The sequence below is a fragment of the Betta splendens genome, chromosome 13 (genome assembly GCF_900634795.4).
Source record: "Betta splendens chromosome 13, fBetSpl5.4, whole genome shotgun sequence".
Lineage (NCBI taxonomy): Eukaryota > Metazoa > Chordata > Actinopteri > Anabantiformes > Osphronemidae > Betta > Betta splendens.
Window position 1 is genome coordinate 18,002,571 of NC_040893.2, and position 26,784 is coordinate 18,029,354.

The 26,784-nt window shown below is 45.1% G+C and overlaps 2 protein-coding genes across 3 annotated transcripts in view; one reads left to right on the forward strand and one right to left on the reverse strand.

Annotated features, from left to right (window-relative positions):
• Nucleotides 1-4,754: 4,754 nt before the first annotated feature.
• On the reverse strand, nucleotides 4,755-21,392 carry cog6 (component of oligomeric golgi complex 6). Its single transcript, XM_029172067.3, has 19 exons — nucleotides 21,187-21,392; nucleotides 20,649-20,792; nucleotides 20,284-20,355; nucleotides 20,098-20,156; nucleotides 14,415-14,526; nucleotides 13,938-14,020; nucleotides 13,726-13,796; nucleotides 12,907-13,000; nucleotides 12,094-12,222; nucleotides 11,291-11,382; nucleotides 10,684-10,748; nucleotides 10,514-10,605; nucleotides 10,298-10,415; nucleotides 9,402-9,533; nucleotides 8,977-9,144; nucleotides 8,496-8,603; nucleotides 6,929-6,982; nucleotides 6,737-6,816; nucleotides 4,755-5,240 (listed from the first exon to the last, which is right to left on the reverse strand). Exons 1-19 carry the CDS (start codon nucleotides 21,319-21,321, stop codon nucleotides 5,093-5,095), a joined length of 1,956 nt encoding a protein of 651 aa, XP_029027900.1. The 5' UTR covers nucleotides 21,322-21,392; the 3' UTR covers nucleotides 4,755-5,092.
• Nucleotides 21,393-22,250: 858 nt separating this feature from the next.
• The window catches only part of LOC114868117 (LHFPL tetraspan subfamily member 6 protein), a 29,435-nt gene continuing 24,901 nt past the window's right edge, over nucleotides 22,251-26,784 (forward strand). Inside the window, exons 1-2 of one of the 2 annotated variants that reach the window (XM_055514043.1) lie at nucleotides 22,251-22,575; nucleotides 23,373-23,863. In XM_055514043.1, the coding sequence (XP_055370018.1) occupies nucleotides 23,479-23,863 (385 nt within the window). In that variant the 5' untranslated portion in view covers nucleotides 22,251-22,575; nucleotides 23,373-23,478. The remainder of the gene's footprint in view (nucleotides 22,576-23,372; nucleotides 23,864-26,784) is intronic. The other variant, XM_029171496.3, reaches the window with a different exon arrangement.

The window sequence follows — 26,784 nt, forward strand, 5'->3', positions numbered from 1 at the left end:
AGATTGGCGTATTATTTTTCCACAAACACATTACAGGGCTGGTGGGTTATTAGATTAACACTGATACTGTCACACAAAACAAACCGTACTTTTTTTACACATTTCCCAGAACGCCAGCCTCTTCTGCTGCGGAGATGGAGCGTGGCTCGAAAAGCTGGCGGTCACACCCATGCGATGAGGGAAGGGGCCACGGTTTGGCTGTGGCTGATCTGGATCCCTCCGGTTCTGCTCCCAACCCTGGCTTGAATTAGCAGCCAGTACCTCCCTTACCAGTCTGGCGTGGGGAATGTGTGGGCTGGGAGGGATTAATGATGTCAGACCAGGAGTTTTGTCACTGCCACTCCCAGTCTGCGCACAAAGCCGCTAATCACCAATCTACCTTCAGCTTCCCAAGGTCCCTCCTCATGCTAAATATTATTGTTGTGAGTTGTAGGCCCAGTGACTCACACTTTCCATTGACATCTTACTCATTCAGCCGCTACAATGGGAAGGAGTGGCTTTGTGCTGACACACATTCCCACACACTCCTCCATCCTGCCACACTGAACTGCACTTTGATATCACTGCACTACATGACTTCAGGCCTGGAGGCTCCACCAAGGCTGCACCCCTTTAAGAGAATTATAGTACAAGTAATGATTTGTTGTGTAACACCTGATCTTCAGGGTTTGCAGCTCATTTCCAGGAAGTTCATATCAAATTTTAAATGCATATTTTCTAAACGCTGATATCTTCTTACTGTATGAACTGTTGCACCTACAGTAAAGTCCATAATATGCTGCATATGAATGGCCCCGATGCCTAATCTTGAACATACTGTATATTCAGCTGTGGCCACTCGCAGCAGTGTGGCAGGTAACGCTGACAGTGACTCGACGCCTGAAGCAACCACTAAACGCTGTCTGACGTCATGAAGAGCTGCAGGAGGAAACGCAGAGTTTCAGCTTCGCAGCAGCGTTGACGGCCAGCGACGTTTTGCTGGCAGAAAAGATAAAGGTGGATGATCAGCACGTCTATGATCCAAAGGGCCTTCAACTGTGACGGTTGAAAAATGAAACCAGCGTATTCTGTTCAGTCAACCTTCAAGCTGCTGTGTTTTATTAAAGGAAACGTCTATTTACTGTTCTTGAGAATGTGCTGCTGTGATTCTGTGTCACCGGCTAAGCTCGTGTGTGTGTGTGTGTGTGTGTGTGTGTGTGTGTGTGTGTGTGTGTGTGTGTGTGTGTGTGTGTGTGCGCGCACCCTATGGGGAGTCAGCATACAGGCTGGTTTCACGTGGCTGGGAGGTGAAGGGTTATCAGGGGAAAGGTGGGTTTGGGACCGCTGCTCCGGGTTACTCAGTAACTGGGGCTCTCTCCTTTCCCTCTCAGGCCTCTACTGCTGTTTCTGCGCAACCAGGCCCACACCTCCCACCACACGCTCCCTGCAGCGGTGTCACCGTGATCTCTCCTCTTTCCTTGTGGTGAAAAGATAATGAAGCAATGCTTCAAATTGAATTATGCTGATTATGTATATGCGTGCGTGTACATTTGACATCATGGCTGTTACGTCGTACAGGGCAAGTGAAGCCTTGACTTGGTGACTTGACAGATATTTCCGGGCTTTTAAAAGCCCAACGCTAGAACATCAGTGCAGATGTTTTCACCTGCCGCGGCGTCATCCTGGCGTCAAAGCGCTCGCGGGCTGACGTTGCCGCAGCTCGTGCTCGCACCAGTGCTTGTTTACATGAAAGTGGGCGGACGAGGCCCGTGGCCGTGAACCCGGCAACCAGGACGACTCGTCCGTACGATCCCGCCTTTGTTCCTCCTCCACCCACGCACACGCACGACTCGGCCCGGCCCGGGTCCCTCTCTCCAGGACGGGAGTCACGGGACTGAGCTTAGAAGATGCGCGTTTGGACCAATGAGAGCAGAGACGGGCTGCGTGCGTGAGTAATGATTGACAGCATGGCGGATTACTCACAGAGACATTAGTCATGGTGAATTTGTTACATGTTCTTGTTCTCTTCTCCGTCTGCCTGTCTCTCAGTTTCTTGGATTCGATGAAGTGCCAAACCTTGTGATCTTCAAAAAAAAAGTCTTAAAAGTTTAATACGTTCATTTACAACATACGATTTTAAGGACATTTGCATAAAAGACGACTAGAAGGAGATTTACCAGGAGTGAATGGAACAATAACGGAACGCGCTCGTGTTCGGCCCTTGACTCTGTACAAAGCGTTCATACCAACAAAAGCAAACATGTTTCTGCTGAGAGGAAAAGCTTACACAATGAAGTATCGCAGCCACACGCAATACTGTACAAGCATTCTGGGGCGCCGTCGGGGGGTCCGACCTTTTCCAGCAGAGCGAGGGCAGCGCGGTTCCGTCATTGGCCAGAAAGAACCAGTCATCTCAGCGCTCGCCTCTCAGCCCACAACTATCCAAACACGGTGCTGTCGGTGCCTCTGAGATGCTTTGTTTAACAGGCCACCTGGACATGCATCTGGTCAGTGAGGGAGGACGCCTGTCAGCGGCGGCACCAGATGGACGCACATTAATAACGTTATGTGTCGAAATCGCAGGCGGCGAAGTTTCTGAGGCGCGCGCGCCGTCGAGTGCACTGAACGAACGCTGATGGGGATGACGGGAACAGCAGCGAATCACGGCAGAAAACTAATTACCATGGGCCGGTGTTTCAGGTCACTACCTCACAGTGTCCCCCTTCCTGTGCTATTAGCCAAATTACATAATAGCCTCCCAGGAGCAGGAGAGGTTTGACATAAGGTAACCCCGAATAACAACAGCACAGAGAGCGACATACAGTAAGAGGAGCCTGTAAATAAAATGGATGTTACATAATTAATGGCTCTGTTCAAACGGGCCTAATACGACCGATACTGGAGAGAAGTCACTGCACATTTCTATACAAGAATAAACAAGCTGAACGGGTTAAGAAACGTTGGAGGGAAGTTTGGCCGAGCTCAGGCAGAAAATGTCCGAGCATCAACTAAAACCACGCTGCACATCCTGACAGACGGACGGATTGATCAGGGGGATAAACACATCTGCTCCTGCAGAAGGTTTGTGTATGTTTAAAAAATTAGGAAGGATGTGACACAACTGGTTGTAGTCTGCAAGTCAGCGCAGTCTGTGAAAGGAAGGACTAATCAAAACAGATAAATTAGCGCCGCTCGCCTTCCGCTTTGGTTTGGCGGCTGCTGGTACAAAGGCCAATAGTTCCTCAGCGATTTCCCAACTACTTTCCATCAGACGGCGCTTTGGTGTAAGAAGATTAGAGCAGGAAGAGAGAAGACGACCGTTTGCCAGAATGGTGATGTCGGCGGTGAAGAGGAAGATGATGATGAACAGGTAAGCGATGAAGACTTTCATTTTGTCTGGGATGCTGTTTCTCCAGCCGGTCGAGGCGGACGGCCTCCCACGGAGCCTCCTGCTGCTCCACCGGGATGTGTTGGCTTTTTTAGTTAATATTTATGTCTTACGAGCTGAAACCTACCAAACGCACTTTATTATCAGCTGTGACGGCAACAATAAACCATGGTTGTCACGGCGGCTGTGCCTCTGTTGGTCTCCTTACTCTAAGCAGGTTCTCTCTGAGGCAATAGTGTTGGAAACGTATCACCAGCCACAGGAGGAAAAACAGAGACTGAAAACGCTGGCATTGTCCTTTAACCCAGATTCCTGCTGGCCTCATGCTCGAGCAGGCAAAAGCGTGGCGACCGAGTGGATGATGGGATGAGTGTTTGCCGCCCGGCCGCTAAGTGACTATCACCTCTCACATCTGCTAACTCGTTAATGCGGCGGCCGGCAGGAGAAAGCGCTCACGTGCGTCCACGCACGCAGCCGACGTGCGGCCCAGTAAGTGGACGCGTGCAGCGTCTGTGGCGTCGCGCTCGTGATTCAATAATCCAACATCATCGGCCCTTCTGCCAAAACAGAAGAAACGCTCAAGAATCCGGCTCGAACCGAGCAGAACTGAAGGCAGCGCTGGTCTATTTAAAGGACCGGCGAGTGCTGTCCAGATGCTGAACTGTGTTGTATTCCATTTATTCCCAGTACTCGGTGTCCCAGCCAGCGATACTTGAGTAACATCCGGCGAGCTGGGGGAAATCCTGGGACTCGGCGCGAGACGTGCTGCCAAGATCGGGCCAGCTGCCACGGACCTCGATGTCAGAGAGCAGAAATGAATGCTGCCTCTCGGGCCAGAGATCGCGCAACAAACCAGACCAATATTCACTGGTCTTCATGAAGCATCTTCATGTCCGATAGTAATGAAAACAACAGATTCAAGCCTGTTATTTTGTGGTTTCACAGACTGATTTATAAAAAAACTCAGACATCAGATCCATCAACGACAGCTGCATTCTTCTTTCCTATCAGTGCATCATCTATGGAACTACTGCAGAGGAGCATTAGTACCCAACGGTCACGTTCTGAGGTGTCATTCTGTGCCATTAGTAGAAAAACACGTCCCCCCAATGACACAGCATAATGTGATTCATTCAAATTCACAATTTATGGTAAATGACTCAATCCACTCTTATTATAGTCCTATTTTCAAATCTTAGTCAGCTTTACAGACGGTGTAAAAAGCCAAACGTGAAGACACATTTTCCATTTCACCCCTGCGACTCAAAACAGTCCAGAATAAAATAAACACGACGTTCGTGCTGTGAAGCTCGTGAGGTTCCTCCTGGCTTTGTGGCGGAATTTTTCCCTGACCGCTTTACTTGTGGAAAAAGCAATTTGGTGTATCTTTGTGATTTATACAATGTTTAATATTTCAAATAAGGACACATTGTTTTGTACAGTTACAGACCCGATTACAGCGGTACACGCTGTGAGAACAGAACAGACGGAAAGTAGGGGAAAAACAAGGCCAGTGTCTGCAGTGGGATCATATACGTACACAGGAGGCTCTATATACAGCGACCCACATTCCCACAGAGAACCCCACCTTAACAACTACTTTTATATACATTTGTGTTATTATACTGTACAAATTACACAGCTCTTTAAATAACCTGCAGCCTGCCCAGCGCTGTGGCCCAGACTGTGTTTTTTAGGATTAACCAGGTGGGAGAAAAGCGTCCCTCAGCACAACAAGGTCTGAACCTGCTGAGGGGATCTGGGCACCAGGGTTTCTGGGTCCTTGTAGCTGTTTGCCGGGCTGGTCAGTGCCGTGTAAACCTCTCCGTAGGCTCTGCACACCAGCTCCGTGGACTGACGGAAAATCTGCTCCCTGCACAAACACATAAATCTCCTCAGATTCTTAAACATACAAAACAAAAGTTCCACAAGTAAACAGGCCTTTTACATTCCAACATCCGTCTATATCAGACACAGAACTATGCTGTAATTAGTCTGTGTTCGAGAGCTGAGGTAAGTCAGCCATGAGTAAGAATTTGTTTTAATTACTTTTTTGTTCAGTGACCACAGTGTGCACTCACTGTTTAAAAACAAAGGCCGGCAGCGTGTGGTGCACACTGCCACCTATGGACGCAGACGGCAGCAATAAGCGATGGTCTGACACTGGAAACGGTCAGCGACATTTACAGTTTGAATTTGAGGTCAAGCTCCAGAGACTCTGCATTTCAACGTCTGGTAAAACATGCATTCGCAACATCTGTGTTCGTGCCACTATTTGATTTTTTTTTTTTCAATTCTCGCACTGTTGCTTTTTTCTAATCCCATATACAATTAAATTAATATAACTAAATATTATGACGCTTTAGAGACAGGTTAATAAAATCTAAAGATATTACTTGCTTGTTGAGTTTTTTTAAGTCCGTTTTTTCTCCATAATCTATAAAAAAAATTGTTAAAAAAATCAATAAAACACAAAGAACATGATGTGACTGCTTCTTCTGTGGATTACACGGGGTCAGTGGCAACGTGAGACCAGAGGAGCCCAGTGAGGACTCCAGGACTCAGTGGGAGCGCCGTGGTTGTGTCTCACTCCTGAGATCCATATTTCTAATTGGCCCGCAGAGAACGTGGAACCACAGCGCTGCGTATAACACCTAGTCCACACCAAGTGCACTAGCGCTAAACTGACAAGAAAGGAGGCTAAAAGTACATTTCCATTATTTGTCGGCTCCCGGAGTGTTTTCAGAATGCTGCCGGGTGTTTTTGTGTATTTAGGTGAGCATGAGAGCAGACATGAGCGCGGGAGAGAAAGACAAAAGGAGGAATGATTTCAGGGAACGTGTGTGAGGGAGAAATGGGCCAGAAGCTAATTAATGGCGTCCTGCCCATCAGTCCTCCCATGTCCATTAATAGAGAACATTAACCTGAGGTACAGAGTGCTCCTCAAGCCTGCTGCTGCACTTCCCAGTAAACGTGACTCACAGAAAGAGCCCTCCAATGTAGCAGCTGGACTCAGCTAAAAGCATGTGCATTTTCTGATCAGCAAGACAAATACACGCAGCCCCGGTGCCGACTGCTCCCTCAATGTGTTGGCGGCTCCGGCAATTTAGCATCCAAACTCGCCCGTGCATTTAGTCAAGTGCTTTGTTTGGAATGCAGTAATGATCCTATTACATCTGGGAAACTAATGAATGTTCAGCATTATTGGGTCAACGCTCCCGTTCTATTTTTATCCCTCTGAACATGTTCCTTACGCTGCTAAACACCGTGTAACGTGGTCAATATTTCACTTGAAGCCTGAATGTTTCGTGCACGCTACGCTTCTCCCTAAATACAGAGCTACTATCATCATTAAGGACGGGAACTCACTTGATTGCCGCACTGAGCAGGAAGTTGAGTTGTGGCATTACGAGAGTGTCTGGCGATGACAAGTACCGATCAAACTGAACCTATTGAGTCAGAGAGAGAGAGATAGTTGTCAAAAGTCAAAAAAGACGATACTTGAGGGAATGAGTTTTATTCTTTATTTTATTCCTCTTTATTTGACGCAGTGTAACTCACCATAGCTGTTTTGATAGAGGAGCTGTCCATGCTCGGGAGCAGGGACAAAGGACCCTGAGACAGAAAAGCAAACAACACCTCAGAATCCAACTCAAGGTCAGTGTTTGAACAGCAACTGTGCTGAAGCTCAGAGCTGAGCAAAGGTCATGTGGCTGAGATTCACTCAGTCATGTCTGCAGGCAGCACTGTTAAGGTTTCATCCCGTCTTATTTGTGTACGCTGCAGGTTGTAAAGGAGCACAGAGGTAACGATGACGGTCATTTGTTTCTATAGTAGAATTCTGTGCGCAGATGTGACACCCCTTGCAAACCCTAATGGAAAGCAGCTTATGTTACGCCTTTATTACGGGCTGCTTGATGTCATGGTTTGATGCTGTTCTCAGTTATATGAGACTCAGACTTAGATTTAACAGAGTAAATATAAATGATAGAGATTCATTACGCTGTTATAATACCTGGGTTGTCTATCAGCACTTATCTACAGGAAGAAAGATATGTATAATTGGTAAATAATAGAAATCCAGCCAACACATGGCCAACATGTGAAAACAACATCAGGTACCTTTAGGGCAATTAGCCGACACTGATTATCCAGAATGGCAACATTAAGTCGTGCTTAAATGACTAAATTGCCAACATTAAAAGCAGCAAATTGAAGGCAGTGCAGAGGTCAAAGTAACAGAGCTACACTTTGAGTGATTTTATGGGACACGGGCACATTAACAAGCACACTAGGAGCTCAGTAACTGGTCTGTTAGCTGCTAGCCAGTGGACAGTATGACTTTATTCTCTGTTGTCGTTTTCCTGCTTTTCCGCTGTTAGGTATGAACTGTCCATCCACCCAGCTTTCCTAATAAAATTGGGGAGGTGCTGGAGACAATCCCAGCTGTCGCTGGGTGGGAGGCAGGTTACACCCAGGACAGGTCGGCAGTCCATAACATGGCTGACGTTATGGACAGAATATTAAATTAGTCAAGTTAAACAGATGAGAGTAAACATGGAAAGTCTAAAATAAAGCTGGGGATTTTCGTCAGTCGTTGACATCTGGGGTGCTGTCGAGTGCAGACAGTCAGACCTAATCTTCTCAAACATCAGACTATTTAAAGAAAACCCAAGCCACCCAGGGAGAGAGGCAGATGGCAAAAGAATGACAGTTCCTGACTGAGCTTTGCATTGAGCTTCAGCAGCAGGGTGTGGCGTATCCTGACATGACCTTGGGTTTCAAGACACGCATGCTAAACCACAACTATTGGTCCCAGTGTGTTAGAAAGAGGGACGGAGGCTCTAGAGAGTCAGCCTCCTCATGCACAGACCAATTCTGCACACGCTAAAAGATTTTAATAGAACATAATGTAATCTGTCACCCACCCTTTTTTCTCTGATCTGAAAATTTGATAGGAATGATATCATGCCCACAATCAGATACTTGATATGCATCTATTGTAAAGCTTCAGAAAGTAGTGCAAGTAATACTGTTTAACCATTGTGAGTCAAATATGAAAATACTTTGCAGTTCTATAACTTCAGGGCTGAGTGCACGTGGACGTGTGGTAGGAGACATGTGAGACCTGTTCAGCGCTGTGCTGCTGGACACAGCTGTAGATGTAGCTCAGTCCGGCTCTGGTCAGCACGTAGGACGCTTGCTCGTTGATTAGAGTGTCAAGGTGAGCTTCAATCTGGAAAATGTGGGAGAGAGTGGCTTAAAATCCAGTCCAAGGCTGCATCATGAATGGTACTTGTGGTTAATGGAGAATCACTGTGCTATTGATGATAAAACTTCGACAGGGGCTCTTGTGGTGCTCAATTACAAAAGATGTGCTAAAAATAGTGGAATAGAGGGCGCGTTAGAGCATGAGCAACAACAATACGTGACGCACACCCTTTTTATGGATAGAAAATTAAATCTTTAACAAAGATTTGTTCTGTATGGGTTTTAATGATTGTTATGTTAGAAAACATTAGCATGGTGATGGTATAGTTTGTCCTCAAATGTGCGGACGGATGTTAGATATTTGTAATAACTATTATCTAATGTAAAGAAAGAGAGACCTGGAATTCCAGCATCTCCAGCCTCTTGTCAGTGAACTCAAACAGCGCCAGCGTGGTCTTCATGACGTACAGCGAGTTGACCATGTACGTGGCCATGTCAGCCGTGCCGAGGTTACTGGCCGACACAGTGCACAACTGCAGCAGTGGATCCAAGATGCAGGAGAGCACCTGGCAAAGACAACATGAGGCTGAGAAACATGAATATGCAGAACAGGCAGCGAACCACGGTCCGGAGCAACGATCCCTGTCCTCAGCCAATAAGAAGTCAACAAAGTGCAGGGATAATTGAAAAACAGGGCTGTAGCTCTTGGGAACCAGCGTTGGCCATCCCTGTTCTGTTCTTCTTTAGAGAAATAATAATTGATGAAAGCACAACAACAGGACCAGGTGAGTTACACCCTTTTTTTCCCACACTGTGTTTTTACCTGTGCAAAGTCAGCCTGACGTGCATCGAGAGGAACCACTGATGAGTCGTGGGAGGCCAGCACCTCCCTGAGGAGGGACAGGGTCTGGGTGAGGGATGCTGTAGGTCCCAGGTCTGCAGGTGGCAGCTCCACCTGCACGGACAGAACGAGAGAGCAAAGGTTAGACGTGTGTGAGGTGCAACCTTCACATTATCAGAGCTTTAAACATCCCTAATCAGCAGTGAGATAGTCTGAGTATACAACTGCTCCCCGCTGCCACACTCAGAGTCAGCAAAGCCTTTTAATGAAGAGGATTTCATTGACCTTGGGATACAAAACCCAGAGATGAGCATGGCCACCTTTGTCCACCTAATAGAGCAAATTATGAGAAGGCTGTGTTCCTGGTATTAGCTGGAATTGACACCAAAGCCCAGAGGGCCTCAAATTTGATTAACACCGAGCTGCAGGGATAATTCTTGTAACTGCTATCGATCCGAACACAGCAAGCATTTAATATGGAGGAGTTGCAGCTCGTGCTGAGGTATATTTGGATGCCAATTTAACTAAACAGTTAACAGGTCTGGCGGTTAACACCATTTCGATGCTGAGGCCAGCAGGCCGAAGGTGTTTACAGGCAGCGGTGCTTCAGAAATAGCTTGTTGTCTTTGAGGGTTTAGACGAAAAGCTAAAACACACAATGCTGGTCCACTGTCTGCAGGACTGAACCTCTACACTCTCATTTAAGCATTTTTATGAAGGAACATTGTGACCTGTCTTCATTTTAAAAACTAGTCTTTCCCTGACAGTCAATCACTTACTCTTGCGTAAACTCGAAATGTTTCGTTGTTTTGTGTTCGGTGCATATTTGTCACTGAGAACATAACATTGAGTAATTAAAGCTTGGACACATACAGTACCTTATCCATGAGTCTGCTAGCATGAAGGCTCAGGCTGTTGAAGAACATTTTTTTGCTGAGAATGTGCATTTCCTCAATAGTGATGAGCAAGGAGGCCACACTGGTTCCAATAATAGAGCTGAAAAATGAAATACAGTGGCATTAATGCTGCAAGTAGAGGTGAACTGCATTATTCATTACCATTACAGTTACAAAAAGGAAAAGCATCTGCAATACCTAATGGTGTGATGGTAGAACTTAAGAAGGTTGGAAATCTTGTAAAGCAGAACAGCACCTGGCTCAGCCACAATGACTTGCTCGATCCTGACCTGAGGAGCAGATGCACATAACACATGACCCCAAACACTGTGCATTTAACGGAGCTGGAACGTATTCTGGTTACTCACTTTGAGCGGCCTGCAGACACCCTCTGAGATGTGTCCAACCACTTCCTGAATGTTCTCTTCCACAGCTAATGTAAGAAGACAGACCATCAACTATTTATTTGACTTCATATATACGAAATGAATATTAAATAAATACCTTCAGGGGTAAATTAGCTTTGGGATCAACATTAAGTACACCTTCTAGTCTCTGGTGCTTTGTGTGCGACTACACTAGAGGCATATTCAGTTCAATACGGACTTATTTTATAATATAAAATCACCAAAGTAGTGTTTGTGTGGACACCCGGATTAATATGTCAGACAGACTGTTGTGTGTGTTTAGTTTATTTACCAGAAAATACAGAGAAGAACGGTGAAGAAATACATGTTAATATTTGATAAGGTGAATGTAACAATTAGCATAACAAAATGAACTAAAGGCAAAATACGGCTTTAAATGATTCCCTTACTGGGCTTTATCCACAGTGATTATGAGAATCAAAGAAACATAATTAGTTAAATGAGCAAAAGGTCTGTCCATTAGCTTGGGTCTGTGTCTATTTACAGAACCCAGTTCATTCAGAAAATGGACCAAATTACAGACAGAAAGGCAGAGATCTGAGCAAACCTTGCAAAGTGACTTGTTTGAGCAGAGCCTCCAGATGCTCTTTCTCTGATGCAGTCGCTTGGTGCAGCCAGGCCAACATGTCCCCAACATACCTGAAAGAGCAATAACAAGACATCACCAAGGATCCAACCTGAGGGCTGAACTCACCATGGCCTGAATACAGCTTTTGACATGGGTCATGCTCTTTCACTCTATTCTATTAAATTCTGTTTACCTAAGGTTATTCGTACTGCACTTAATCACAACAACCCTGTGTGCGAATGCACTAATTTAGGTTGAAGCTTCAGAAAAGACATTTCATATACATATCATAATTAAGGTTAATGTCAACGAACGTCCTCGCACCCACAGTGCAGCCGACGTGTGTGTGTGTGTGTGTGAGATCGAGAACGAGGACGTGGCGAGGTGAGAAAGAACTTAATGTTCTCAGAACTGCTGATGTCTCCTGTAAAGTGGCGGTGATTTCGTGTTCCACACACGGCCGGCGTTCTGAGAAAAACTCCCATTTAGCTCCGGGGCGCAGGAGAAAGAGGGAAGAAGACGTGGTAACGACAGGAAACACGGGCACAATCAGACCCTCCCTGACGGCCATTTCACATCGTTTTCAAGTTGGGTTTGAAACATGGAGAACCTCAGGAGACTGGAATAAATCTAATGACAGCTAATTGAATTACAGTCGCTTGAGGGTTATAAGGATAATACAGCATAAACTGAAATAATATTCTTAGAGACAACCATTATTAATAATTTGGAGTTATTAGGAAATGACATTGTTTACTGCTAATGGCGAGTCTGAATTGTACCTCATGGGGTCGTGTGAATGCATCTCTATGGGCCGAGGAGTTCCACCTGGCCCTCCTCGAGTAAGTGCGTCAATGAAGCCTCGGACCACAGCACACCTGCGCGCGGTCCCGAACTCGTCCAGAGTGTATCTGACGAAACAGAAGCGAACAGAACCAACATTCATGGGAAGCTCAAGTGGAAAGTGTTATTGTGCAGAAGTTATGTTGGAGGTCAGTCGCGGACAGGCATCAACACAGAGGCAGCTTTTCCAAAAGGAAGTTTGAGGTTGTTTTGATTGCTTGGCAGCGGAAGGCTCCGTGACAGACTAAACAGAAGATAGTGCTGAATTAAGATTCCAGAAACACTAGTCTCTACTGCCTCAGCCTCAACATCCCTGGCAGGCACATGACCTTGGACCGTTTCTGGGCACAGGGACAGGTGCATTTCCGAAATACATTCAGACTGAAGGGGATTGCCATGAAAACATTCTCTGGGCAGCGTGTGAAACTTTCCTCTGTGGTTTTGTTTCATGAATGGCCTCATATGCATTTCAAAATTTACAGAAGAAGTAAAGGCTGAAAGCGAGTGACATCATATGTGTTTTTTCTTATCTGAGCATTTCCATTAAATCTCAGCAAAGTAGGAGTTTAATTTTATAAGCAGGAACATTATTTTGTTCACTACTACACAGAACCTGTGGAACATTTTGGGCAGGTGTCTTAGGTCCATTCACCTTTAATTGTGCAGATCTATCTTGCAGTAAGAAGACGTTGCATTGTCAGAAAAAATAAACACACAAGAGCTCATATTTATATAAGTTTAAGGAGCGTTACTTGTAAAGCACAGGGCGATCCTGTAAGGCCTCCATGGCTTGAGTCAACACAGGGCTGATATCACATGTCTCCTGGGTCAGTCCCCTGCATTCATCTGTGGAAGGAAAGAAAGCAGGACAAGAGGTGTAGCTACAGGGGTAGGACATCCATCACTCAGCCGACTAATGAGAACATTTCTGCCTTTGGAGTAACTGTGCTCCATTAGATGCTGCTGAATACTTCTGACCATGGCAACCATATAAAAAAATCACATCCCAGCACCAAGAACATTTTTCAATCAATTTCTTTTGAGTTTATAACCAAGCTGTCAGTCAGTTTGCATGCGCTTCAGACAATACACACAATGAGCAGGCGCCTATCAGACAATAGAGGAAATGGGTCAAAACACTCCTTACTACATGCTACAAACACAAGTAGATGGGTGCTTTGTAGTATAGTAATATTTTGTTACACACTAGAATAACTTTTATTAACATGATAAACATGACTTGATGAATTATAAAGCAACATACAGCAATAACATCTTTTTCTAATCTCGTATGTAATGTATGTAACAGAATCTTTAAGCAAATGTCTTAACGGGTGATCTATCATTTGTTATTGCATAATGGAGGTTTCTGTGACATTTTTCTTATGTTTTAATTTCTATTAGAATTCTTTAGACTTTCTTCTGGCTGACAAACACCAGTGAGATTATAAGTGTCAAATGTGTCCTATGCATAGTTACAAACACACAACTATAGCAGCCATTTGGAAAACTCAAATAAATGTACTGCAAGGTGCATAAGGTCTATGTCTGCTGATATTAACTGTACTCACTCTGAGCCCAGCGGTACAGGTGCTCATATGAGGTCTCCTGTAACACGGCCATCTGCTCCATGATCTCCAACCTGGAACAAGCGTGTGAGCATTACTGAACACTGCATACTCATGACCTCCATGGAGGAGTCACATCCCTGACAAGGATAGGTTTGTTTCTCCTTGTCTGTTTAAGCTTATTGGGTTGTGATACAAGCCATGACTTCTCTTACCCTGCAGTTTGCTGATTTGTTCGCAGTAGGACTTTCACGTCGTCGTGGATGTGCTTCACCCGGTTAAGAGCTTTGAAGAAGTTCTGCGAAGTAAATTAATTTATTCAGATCGATGTTGTTGATGATGTTTGCTAAAATCAAGAAAAACTTCCATTTAAAGTATGTGTAGTATTAATTCACTTGCTAAATTATATTATATTATTAGTATGTGCAATAATAATTGTGTGTATTTAGTAGCAACAAAGGTGAAAATTTTATAATCATTGCCATCGTGTCTTTCGATCTGCTACATACAGCTGCTGCTTGTTAACAGGGTAAAAAGATTGATCATCTTTTCACTACAGGACGCAGATAATGAAGGGACCAGGAAATAGAAGACGGCCAACTATGAGCGAGGAATAACCTGTGCCTGATGCTGCATCCCCTCATCCGCTTCACATGACTTCATTCATCAGTATAGGTTGTAATATGGATTACCTCGGTGATGGGTGCATCCCGAGCCCCTCGCAGCATGGTCATCTCCTCGTGAGTCAGCTGGAACTTAGCGAGGAAAGCCTGAGCAACCTGAGATCTCACCTCCAGTCGGTGACTGTGAAGAAAAAGATGAATGCTCTTATTTTCATCATTGGTCATCTTTGCTGCAGTTTAATATTGTTAATATTACATTGCATTTCTTTGGCATTATTTCTTGTGGACGTTTAACCCACAACAGCACTGAGACATTTCCTTCTGTGTTTCATCAGCGAGTGGCTGCATTTTTTATGTCCGTGTGTTTTCCACAAAATAAAAAGCACCTGTCAGTGTGAAAAACTGAAACAATGTTATATGCTTTTAAAACTGGTGGCGCCAACAAACTGCAATGGTCAAGGTACTACAGAAGATGGCAGTCATGCTCCTCATACAAACATCCAAGTTAAGACAACTGGGTGGGACACGGTTTACGATATCATATGCAGCAGCCAGAAAATAAGCAAGAGAGGAAGATGATAGCATCAAAAATAGAGCATCGACACATCGGGGGCAGGTTTTGTCTCTATGAATAATAGCAGAGTAATGACTATCAGTGTCACTCTATGCGTCTCCACATAATAGTGACCATGGCAACCGCCCCAGTCAAACTGGGAACTCTGTCACGGGATAGCGAAACAACAGCAAGTCCTGCCTCTGCTCCCATCGTTTCATCCAAACCACCTAATCTATATTCTCGCCCTCTTTGTGAAGGCGAGGCAGGATCAGTAAATCACTAGGTTGTTTCTGTGGAGCAGAAACCTCAACATTATCTGACCATTGTCCCTCAAACAGCTATTACCAGCTCTCAGACAGCTAAAAGTAGAGGGTAGTAAATCTGTGGCAGGTTTAGTATTTCTCTGTGCAACTCGTGGAGCCTCACACACAGTAGATCAAGGTGTCTCTGTCTGTTACGTGTTTTGTGTATTGGGATTTTGTTGCAACAGGCAAATGCGACAGCTTGGCCGGACCACCATCATTAAATCGATGCACAGACAGGCTGGTGAGACACACTTCAAAAATGTGCTCCAATGCAGCTGTCTGATAACGTAACCAACACTGTAAGTAGCAACGACGGCACATTTTCAATTCACAGAAACAAAGAAGTCTGGAGATGATTTCTCCATCTCCATCTGTCTCAAAATCCTACAATTTATTACAGGGTTACTTTGCTTATTGTAAAAGACATCTACATGTTTGTATTCAAAATACCTGTTAATGCACGTGTACATAAACACACCAGACAATGGATTCAGACTGAACACATGTTGCTACTGAGAGATAACAAATTAAAACAAGACGCATTCCAGCTACCCGATATCCCAACACAATTACACTGTCGCAATAAAAAAAACAACCTATGCAAATAAGTTCATTAATTAAACTGACTGATGCATAAATTAGAAAAGACATTTCCATTCCAACGTGTGTGGTGAGCAATATTAATCTGAAATCTATAAACTCTTGGAGCGCAGATCTCAACAAAGAAGATCTTTAAGAAAGCACAGAGCAGGCAATTGTATACACCTGCATTTTAGAAGCACAACCCTAAAGATTTTAATTTGCTATGTAAAAAATCATGAACTTCAGAGCGTCACTTCCAAGCAGTAACGGTTTCCACTGCCATGAAAGGACATCTAAGGATGTGGTGACATACGGCAGGAGAAAGCAGCAGAGCGAACCCTTTTGACAAACTCTGCGACATGACTTTCATGTCCAGGCCAACGGTGACAGAGCCGGTCCTCTATAATGTAAATCACAACAAAGAGACAGGCTCTGCACACCCGCACAAGGTGAGGCGAGGAGCTGCGTGGAGCTGCGGGGAGCGAGGGAACGACGGAGCAGCAGGATCATTTTCCACAGCGCTGTCAGGACATGACACATTTTTCCTCAGACTGCAATTACCAAATACCAGAGAGAGGCAACGTACTGGATGGAATCAGCAATGTCACACACTGGAGGCGAGTATGTTGGGACTCAAGAAATGAACTGAGTGGTGACGGAAGCTGTTGTGTGGGGTTTAATTACACAAGTTGCGTTTTATCTTTGCGCGTGTGCTCAGGTTTCCCAAACAGGCCGATTGATTTTGTGTGTTCGAGCACAGAAATCGTTTTGGTAATATAACACGGCACTATCTCATAAACAGCTTTATCAAACTGAAACAGTGAAATTACCAGTGCATGCTCAATAGCCTCACAGAGCCGGGCCGCTGATTTCACAAGAGTCAGCTGGATCTGTCAGGATTTCCAGGATCCACTCTGACAAAACAGAAGTGAAAATGAAAGAAGAGCTCAACTTATATTTATGGGTTTTAATCCCGTGGATCAATCAACCTTTACAACTGTGATTAAGAGGCCATTTCAAAAGGCATGTGTGGAAATTTGAGGCGTGCTTAACTGTCAATGATCAACACACAGTATGCATGACAGAAGCCGGCTCTACTGTACATGGCTTGTCTTTCACATTTTCACACCCTTGTTCTTCTTGAGCGTTTCAGAGCTCGTGATTCATTAATGAGCTACACAGAAATTGTGCTGAGAACGTTTGCTTTCCCTCAAGAAAAGTGTGTAACCCAGCCCTGCCGCGTGTCTGGTAATTCATCACATGCCACTGGAATTACTGTGGGAAATGTGTCTTTGTTGCAGTTACTGAATGTACCTGCACTGCACTATGGCATGAGGCCAAGTAGGCCTATTGTACCTGCCTAAGCGGCTCAGTGACAGGCAGAGAAACCAACAGTACAACTCTGTCCAGCTCCGGCTGCACGTCCCAACTTGTCAATGTGTTAACATGTCAGGCTAAGGCAGAGATCACAGTGCACTACGGGTGGATAGTGTTACGTTTCATTATGGAACAACACACAACAGCTATTTATGTGATGCTGCTGACAGCATCTTTGAACAGGAGCGGCCCAAAACAAAGGAGCAGCGTGTCTGAAAGCCGGCAGATAAACAGAGGCCATCTACGGTCGCTGGGCTCGCAGCAGCCTCACTGTAAGCAAACTGCTGTTCCTTCCTGTTTCATTAAAGCTGACAAATGGCACAGAGCCACTGGCAGATCAGATAGCAAGCGGTACAGGACAGGTCTGCTCTGCCGAATAAATACACATCAGGAGCATCAGCAGAGCTTTCACAATTACCGTACCCTCTCCCAGCAAAGCTGCCCTATGAGCACACGATGTACAACTGTGCTGCAAATCTTAGCATAGTTGTAACAAGTGTCAGCCGGGGAAAAAGTATAAAAGACTGTGGGTTAGGACTGCAGAGGATTGTGTGACCTGAAATAAATCTGACAGAGAAGAGCGGAGCTGTGTGGTGCTGGGGCCTGACTGGTGGGTGGGCCGAAGGAGGACAGCCTAACTGCACACGTCCCCTGGAAGCTCTCCTTAGACAAAATTGCTAAAGACAAGGTCGAAGCCCAGCGTGCAGACACTATCCCAACTGTCTGAGGGGTCACTGTGGCTCTGCGAATGAAAATGTCAAACCAATGGACAGCAGATCCTAGTGGAACCGTCACGCAATGAAAAAAAGGCCACGCGGTGTAAAACCTCTGACCCCTAATGCTCAGGACGGCCCCCACAAAAAAATACGTGTATAAATTCACCACTTGCACGTGTTCAGGGACTCCATTCCCAGCGGGCTCCTTGGCTGCTCTCAGACTGCGAGCTCATTGCCTTCCTTCAATCTTGCTGCCTCTGCTTCTGTGTCACCTTTCCGGCACAGAATTGCCACAGTTCATCAAAGCTGTCACCGCTGTCTTTTGCCAGAAATCTACATTACCTTTGCCTGTGCCTGTGTCTCCACGACAACTCACAAGGTCACTGAGCACCGAGGTCACGTTCGCCTCAATTGGTAATGAAAGCCCACCCCTTCCCCCAACCAGAAAAAGAACGGGTGGTTTATTTCATGCCCCCCCACACACTTTGTCAGCCAAATTCAGAGACTAATTTCAGTGCCACGGTTTCAACAAAACAACAACAAAACCACACATCAGTATTCCAGGGGCTGAACATGGGTGAGTAGCCAATAAAAAACCCCGCTCATGACTATGCCTTTGTGAAGTGTGTATATTGGATGTGTAGAGCTGATGCCTGTTAATAAGTGTTGTCAGCAAATCTCAACGCACTTGCTCGAGTATGAGGCGATACCGACGGGCGGCTCTCCAGTTGTGATATTCTGGCTTTGATACGATCTGGGAGAAGTGCGGTGTCAACAGCGCCTACTTTGATGTGTATCTCCAGATCAAACATCAAAGGACATGACAAATACAACAAATAAAGCTCAATTAATGAAGATCCCTGCCCTCCTCATGAAAACAGACAACTACGGGAGAAAAATGTATTAACTGCATGAATCATTCATCCCTCCTCATCAAAAATAAAGATGCGCTCGCCAGCTTTTCCAGGATCTAATTTAGGTTTTAACTCTTCAAGTTATTAGTTTTATTGTAGCATGTCATTATTTATCTTGCACATATTAAATTGTCATAACATCACTTTAATAGTTAAGTTTTAATCTAATTGGTAAAAAAAATTGTAATGATTGATGTTCTTTTTAAAAAGGAGCCTGACTAGAAAGTGGAGTGGTTTTTCTACGGAAATGAAAAACCAGAGAGAGTAAAATGTTGGTGTCTAGTTTTAGACTCATGAAGATGTGTATCAGGGACATATATGACAAGCTTAAAAATGACTTTCAGCTTTAGAATAGATAAGGGAGGAAATGTCGGTATGACAATCCTTCGAAACCTCTGCAGATATTTTAGAATCATATTGCTGCCCTGTCTCTGTGATGTTGTTGATTCTCTGAAATGCCAGTTTAAAGAGAGCAGCTTGCTTACTTTTACCTGCACCAGTAGCACGTACTGTATCTATATAGCAAACCCACACAGTCCAATCAGCACTAATCAGCTGTTTGATGTGGCTTGATATAACAGCCCCACAATAAACGCATAAAAGAAGAGGGTTTTGTAATGATCAGTTACAGTTTAAATTTAAAAAAAATCAAATGAAATTGCATTAGTGGCCTAACGTGTTAGTGGGCAGCCACCCACACAGAGCTAACCCACAGGGAGAATGTCTGGTGATAATGGGCCTCTGTACTTCTACAGTATGTACATATGTCCATTTAATAAACAGCTACTTCAACCATGAAAGCTGCTTGAAGCACAAATGTCAACATCGAGTTTTACTGAATAACATTAAGATCAATAAAATGCTACCTTGCATAAAATGCTGATTCACCTGATTTATGGAACAAACATTAGGAAACCTCATTATATGATGTAGCACAATATAAAAAAAAAAGCTACATTAGTGCTGAATGAGGTAGTTTACTGTCTGATATAATAAACTATTCATACAGTATTCAAATATTGATTTTCTCAGTAGTAATTACTGCATATTGTATGAAGTTTCTATTTTTTCTGATTCATGTAGCTACATATCTGAATAATGTAGCCACAAAGGCAAAAGGTAATACATGGCTCATTAACTGTAATATATTTTACTTTTGTTTAGTTGGTTGGATATCTGTACACACAAAACAGGTAGATTTCAGTTTTAAATATATGACCACATCTTTTCAAACATACTAATAACAGCCTACAGACATTCAAGCACAAGAATAAAACGTGTATTCTGTTATATTGAACTCACTTTTCTCCCTGCAGCTTGTTGGTTTTCACTATGAGGTCTTGAGTTTGCTCCTTTGCTGCCTGTTAAAGAAAGATTACAACAATCAAAGACAGCTTAGAAAAACATGTTCTCAAAAGAAATTCAATGAAACCCATCATATCATAAATTTAGTGCCCGTTGTTATTTACACAGAGATGGTGACTATACCTTTAATCTGCAGGTCATTTCTTCGCAACACGTGCTCATTGCCTGGACATCCTCATGAACACTTTCTAGCTCCTGCGAAAAATGTGAAAGGATTAAATGAAGGTGAAATTAGCTTTTAAAATCTCAAGGTTAAATGAGCTTTTGCTGCATAAATGGGCATTTTAATGTGTATTCGTGTAACTAATGATCCCTTGAATGAAACATAAGCTCTAAATTAAACATTAAACATGATTGGTCAAACCTTCTCAAGACCTATTGTTGCAGCTTTCAGTGTGTGATTCTGAGCTGTTTGGTTTTCAACTAATGTGTACCAACAGTCTCTCAATGTTTTCCCTTGTTAAACTTCAATGTCAACACTATCTTACCTCCTTTACTTCTTTAAATATCCGTGCAAATTCCTCGTTGATTGACAAGCTCCGTCGCTCTATGTCACCACGAAGATTTCTCCTTGTCCGCAGAGTGTTCTCATTAAAGAACACAGACAGCGCCTTCAGTGCCTCCAGCATCTCCTAAAAGTAGGAAAATAACGTCTCAGTGTTGGTCGGGTTGATTCATCACGCAGCTCGCAGTAGTAACAGTTGTGCGGGATTTGACATACAAGGCATTTTTAATTTATACATTAGCTCCAGTTTCAGTTCTAACTGACAGCATTAAACCACTCTCACTTATTTAAAGTCAGGGAGCGTTCACTGGGGCTTTGTAGATAAACGCTAATTGTTACATACACATACATTTAGCTGTCGCTTCTAGACCTTTACGCTTAACATCATTTAAATATGTTTCGCTTAAATATATGTCAATGTCGGCGAAAGGTTTATAATAAAAACATCGCTTGCATGATTGACGGTTGTTAGCTAGTTAGCTTCGCTAGCAAGAGGCTAAAGTATTGCAGCTCAACGTCACCTTGTCATTGTCAAGCCTCGTCTCCAGTATTTTGTTGAGCTTCCGGGAGAGCGGGTTATTAGGTTGTGGAGGAACATTTGGATTTTGTGTTACAATAGTGCTATCGGCTGGAAGTTCTATTTTAGTATCGGCCATTGTACAGTATCACCTCCACGTCAACTTTCAGAAAGCTGTTTTGGTCCGTCTCAAATCACCGTCCGGGCGACGAGCGAAACCCTGGAGATTCACGACGCAACGTTCCTCTACGTGGTTACTCTAAAAATAAAGTAAAATATAATTGTTGTAAAAGACAGCGATGACAGGTGGTGACTCATTGTCATTATTTAGGCTGATCGCTCATTCATACACATATCTGTTATTCAAACATTATGATGTTACAGTCAATATAATGATACAAATAAACTTTTTAAATGTGACACAACTTGAGAGGGTCTTTAAAACGAACTATGAATATACTACATTTCTTTACCTTCTATAGCGGGACAGAAAATCTTTAACCAGAGTAAAAGATAGGGAAAATCTTCATATCTTCATATATTCATATATAAGGCTGAAACTAACTTCTAACATGCAAGTGAATGGCTTGAACACTACAAAACAATAGATCACCAGAAAAACCCTCAGCCGACGGGTGAAATGAAGCTTGTCTTTATTAATCAATTGTAATTTTAAGAAATCTATTTGTTTATAACAAAATTTAATTATCATATTATAGTTTTTTTATTAACATTGACTATTGCTATTAACTAGCACGTGCAGAACAATGGTTGCATTAAAAATAGGTAAAAATAGGTATTATTAATAATAGTCACGTCATACTTATTGCGTTTCTTAATTTTCGTTAAAGCGTCATCCCTATTAGCACTAATATATGATGTAATTTACGAGGCGTCCTTGAATGCAGCAGGAACATGTAGGGAATGATAGTAGCGCTGAGTCCAGCCCCTGGGTGGGGACTGGTGTGATTGATAGTCACCTCCGGAGTGTGTTCATGGACTCGCCCTCTCCTTCCTCCTCCTCCTCCTCTCTCTCTCTCTCTCTCTCTCTCCCTCTCTCCCTCTCTCTCTCCCTGTGCGCGAGTCTCTCGGAGCAGGAATGTGGAAACGGGAGTCGGGTCAGTCAGCGCCGCACGTTTCTGCGCTGCTCACGACTGAATAATTCATCATCGCCTCGGTTGAATATATTGATGAGCGGGAGGAAGTGATTTGTGCACGGATTACACAGTCGCTTCTCTGGATTTACGTCCACGCTTCTCGGTTCTGTTTTTTCCTCACTGCTGGGGAAAAGTTTGCTTTGAGACGGAGTCGCGCGCACACAGCTGGAGTCCGCGAGTGGAAATAAGCTTCCAGCGCACACCGAGCGCACCTCGTTCCGGAGCTCTGGCAGCATGTACGTAAGCCTTCTCATTCATTCCCTGCGCTTTCGTCCGTTTTTCGCCTGTCACATTCCCCTGCGTGATAACGCTGCTCCTTGAGGTCACCCCTATTGAAAACCATTAGATATTCATGCACTGGCTGTTTCTGCAGAGTGTTTTTGCAGCGAACTTTGAGCTGGTCACTGCACTGTGGCACGCGCTAATTCAAGTTTATTATAAGAACGATTTTGCTGCTTTGTAATTCAGATAAGATGGTTTCAAAATAAAACGTTTATTAATAGTTTTACCAACTATCAGCTGTTTGCTGAAAAAAATTATAGAATGTATGGATTATATGGCATCATATTCAATTCAGTTTATTTATATAGTGTCTACAAAACTAATCTCAATCTCAAACCATGAATTCTAAAAGCTCTGTATGAGAGTAGAAAGCTCAGGTCGGGAGCGGCCATCTGCCTCCACCGGTTGGACCGCGCAGCTCCACACTGTAAAAATACGGCTACACCGTCTGACCGTGTGGTTGTTCTCTCGCTATGAGTATTATCAAAAAGTAAAGTTTAAAGTCTAGTCTTTACAGTAAATCATCCAACTCTTAGTAGGTGTATCTCTATAGACTAAATTAGACTGGGCGCTAATAATTTACTGGCATTGACATTTGTCTGGGACACTCGCGTTTATTCCATTAATGCTGTTTCATGTCTCCTCTTATCAAAGTCTCCTCATTTCAAGCCTCTCCCCAAAGCTGACAGCGTCTTCCTGCAGATAATTTGTGTGTCAGCGCTCACGCCGGATGTTTCTCTCCCTCTGACAGGGACCCGGCGTCACTGAGCAGGTGAAGGCTGCTAGCGTTAAATGCTCGCTGCGCAGTGACCGCCCGCACTCCCGCTGTTCGCTCTGACTGCAACCCGCCGCCCCCCATGGCCTCCAGCCTGACCTGCACGGGCCTCGTCTGGGCCCTGCTCTCCCTGCTGTGCGCCGCCGCCTCCTGCGTCGGCTTCTTCATGCCGTACTGGCTGCTGGGGACGCAGATGGACAAGCCCGTGTCCTTCGGCACGTTCCGGCGCTGCTCGTACCCGGTGCGGGACGAGGAGCGGCAGGCGACGGTGATGCTGGAGCAGTGCGGGCGCTACGCCTCCTTCCACGGCATCCCCAGCCTGGAGTGGAGGATCTGCACGGTGGTGACCGGCGTGGGCTGCGGCCTCCTCCTGCTGGTGGCGCTCACGGCGCTGATGGGCTGCTGCATCTCCGACCTCATCTCGCGCACCATCGGCCGGGTGGCCGGCGGCATCCAGTTTGTGGGGGGTGAGTTCCTGTCGGTTATGTTTGGTACCTGCATGCATCCTTGGCAGCGTGGTCAGCGAGCTGTTATGGAGCTCGTCCGGCTTCAGCGCCTTGGGAGAAATTGCAGATTCACTCCAGCTCCAGCTGCGAGGCCCTGATGACTGTAATTAACGTCTGATCACATCACATTTGCCAAAGCAGTCGGTGAGGAAACAAAGAGGCGCAAAAGTGAAACGTACTGAAATCTGAGCAAACTTCCTTTTTCTCATAAACTGGCTTGGATGCAGCTCCTGTTACTCAGGTTGCAGGACTGCAAACGGACTTGTTGACGTTCCGGTGGGTTGTGCTGGTCCTGAAGGCCTTCATCAGGTTTTATTGCACATTAAGATCCTTTAAACTGGGGAAATATTTTAAATGCGTTGGAACGTATAATTTGATGCTTCAGAATTTCATCATACCTTCCCGTGTTTTACTCCAACCAGTCATTTTCTTTACTTTTGCTCTTTTACCGGCCGCAGACGTTTGGCGTCAGATCATATCTTTTGTTTCTAGCTCGACTGATGAAATGGTGCAAAATTGAGCTATGAGCACGGCCAAAATATGTCAATGTGATTTCCTGCTGCACGCTGGATCCCGACTGGGCCCCTTTAGAAAAGTTGAGGCCCACGCCCTGCTTCTCTCTCTCTGTCCTCGCTGCAGCTCCGGCCGTGGAAACGTCTCCGTCTCTGTTTTTCTGGATCCCAGCGAGTGGACACGGCGCTGGCTTTGTTTACGCGTTCCGTCGGTTCTGCACATGTGGTCTCGCGGGACGCGGAGGTCTGCGGGAGCGCTTCCATTGAAGCTGCAAGTTTCTCTGCCCTAGTTTAAGGAGCTGCGGCGCCCCAGTCCTCTCATTAGCTCGGAAGCGTTCGCCTGCATACTGAGGCTCACCGCTCTGCAGCGCACAATCGCCCATCACTTGGGTTTGGCTTTAAAAAGTGATGTGACGGGAAAGCAGGTTGCAGGCAGATTTGACAGAGCTGCCAGGTTTTTCAGGGGGATAAATCTACAGAGGACCACCACAACGCGCCATGTCCTACTTCTAAAAGGCTCAGCTACTTAGGAACATCAGTATTAATGATGTATAATATGGAGGATGATTAAGGTGAAGGCTGGTTGGTGTATTCAAAAACGTGCACTTTCATGTAAGGCAAGCTCTTTTTAAGCTTGCAGCAGCCCCATGCACGGAGCATTACAGCAAGCTGCTATTTTTGGTTATGGGATTAAAACATCTCTGTCTGTCTTTTTGAGCGATTCCTCCTTTTCGTAGAATCACAAATCCAGACAGGCATGAATTTAGACGGAAGAAGAGCGGAGGAAGGTGACGTACAATGCGCTCGGTGGCGGCACTCCGATCTTTTAACTCGGATGCCGGGGATCCAAAGGGCAGAGATGTCTCACAAGGGCTAATTGGAAGTGACACAATCGGAAGCTCCGTGGGCTGCATTGTGTTCCATCAGTCGTGAGGAGCGTGGAAGTGGAGGCAGGCGAGAATGAAACATTCAGCCTCTGCTTCTTAATAACTGAGAACCTCGCTGAGAAATGAAGGTCCGCCGCCTGGAGACCGGCGCGTTTGCTCTGCGACTCCTTGGGATTCCGGATGCATCGGAACGCCGCGGTTCATCGGGCGACGCCGGCGTCCTCGCGTTTCCTCGCCGTTTCCCGCGGTGAGGAGCCACTTTAGAGCTTCCGTCCAATGGGCCCGATCCTGGAAACAGATTAGAGCTGAACGGATTTATCAGAGCTTTATCTCATTAGCTGCCATCCAGACCGAAGGAATAATCTTTACCAACAGCTATTAATGCTGCTAATGTTGTTGTTCCCCCTTTTTATACTGACTTTTTGTCTCTGAGCAAGTTTTTCCAGAGCTGCGTAATTGCTAATGGCAGAGGCCCAGCGTCAGAGCCCGAGTCCGCGAGCGCGAGGCGTTTCTGGCTCGTGAATCAAAGGCAGGAGACGCCCGCGCTGCTTACATTAAACAACAGCCGTCACTGCAGCTCCTCGTCTTAGTTATGCAGCGGCGAGGACCCGAGATGCGCCACAGATGGGGAGGTGCAGACATTAGAAGATTCCTGACGTGGATTTGGTTGTTAGGGATTTCCACTGGCCTCCTGCAGAGCCGTGTGCATGCAGTGGGAAGAAACCCATGTGTTTGTCTGGAAAGCCACAGTCCCGACCCGCCGTAATGGATGCTTTTTTATTCGCATCCTTGTGTCTTTAATCTCGTTCCGCTCTGACTCGCACGGGTTTGTTTTGTTTTGCAATTTGATTATTCCACCGTCTTATAATGACTGACGGTCGGAGCTTGAGCGCGAACTCCGGATCACAGCAATTAGACTTTGTGTGAACTCCACAGTGGTGGCAGGTTTCAACCAGTGGCGTTTCCTCTCATAAAAGCTGTAGATTGTGTTTTTCTTCAGTCTGTGGAGCTGAATGCCTCAGACCGCCTGTCTGACCTGATTAAATGTACAGATTTCACTGATAACTCTATGGTACGTGCCAGGCTGGCTCAGACGCCCAGATATTTGCTGGGATCTCGCGTCTTTGTCTGAGAAACGGTCTAATTCATGCACCAAGCCGATGGCCTGAAGGGATTAATGGGCATGGGATTTATCCAGCTGCCAAGTCACAGCACAGCTCGAAAGTGAAACTTGGAAATCATTTAAAAACTGGCTGGGAAACAAAAATCTAAAAAAAAAAATCTTCAAAGTAAGATATTAATACGTGTGAATTTCTGTATGGAACCGAGCACATGACACAGCTGCTGCTGGGCAGTAAAGCTTCTGGAGGCAGGACTTCATATGCGCTGCTGCCGTTTGAGTGGAGGCGCAGACCTGTGAGGTGAACCGTCCCCCAGGGACGTGAGGGAAAGTTTGGAACGGCTCAATGCAGCATGTTTTGCT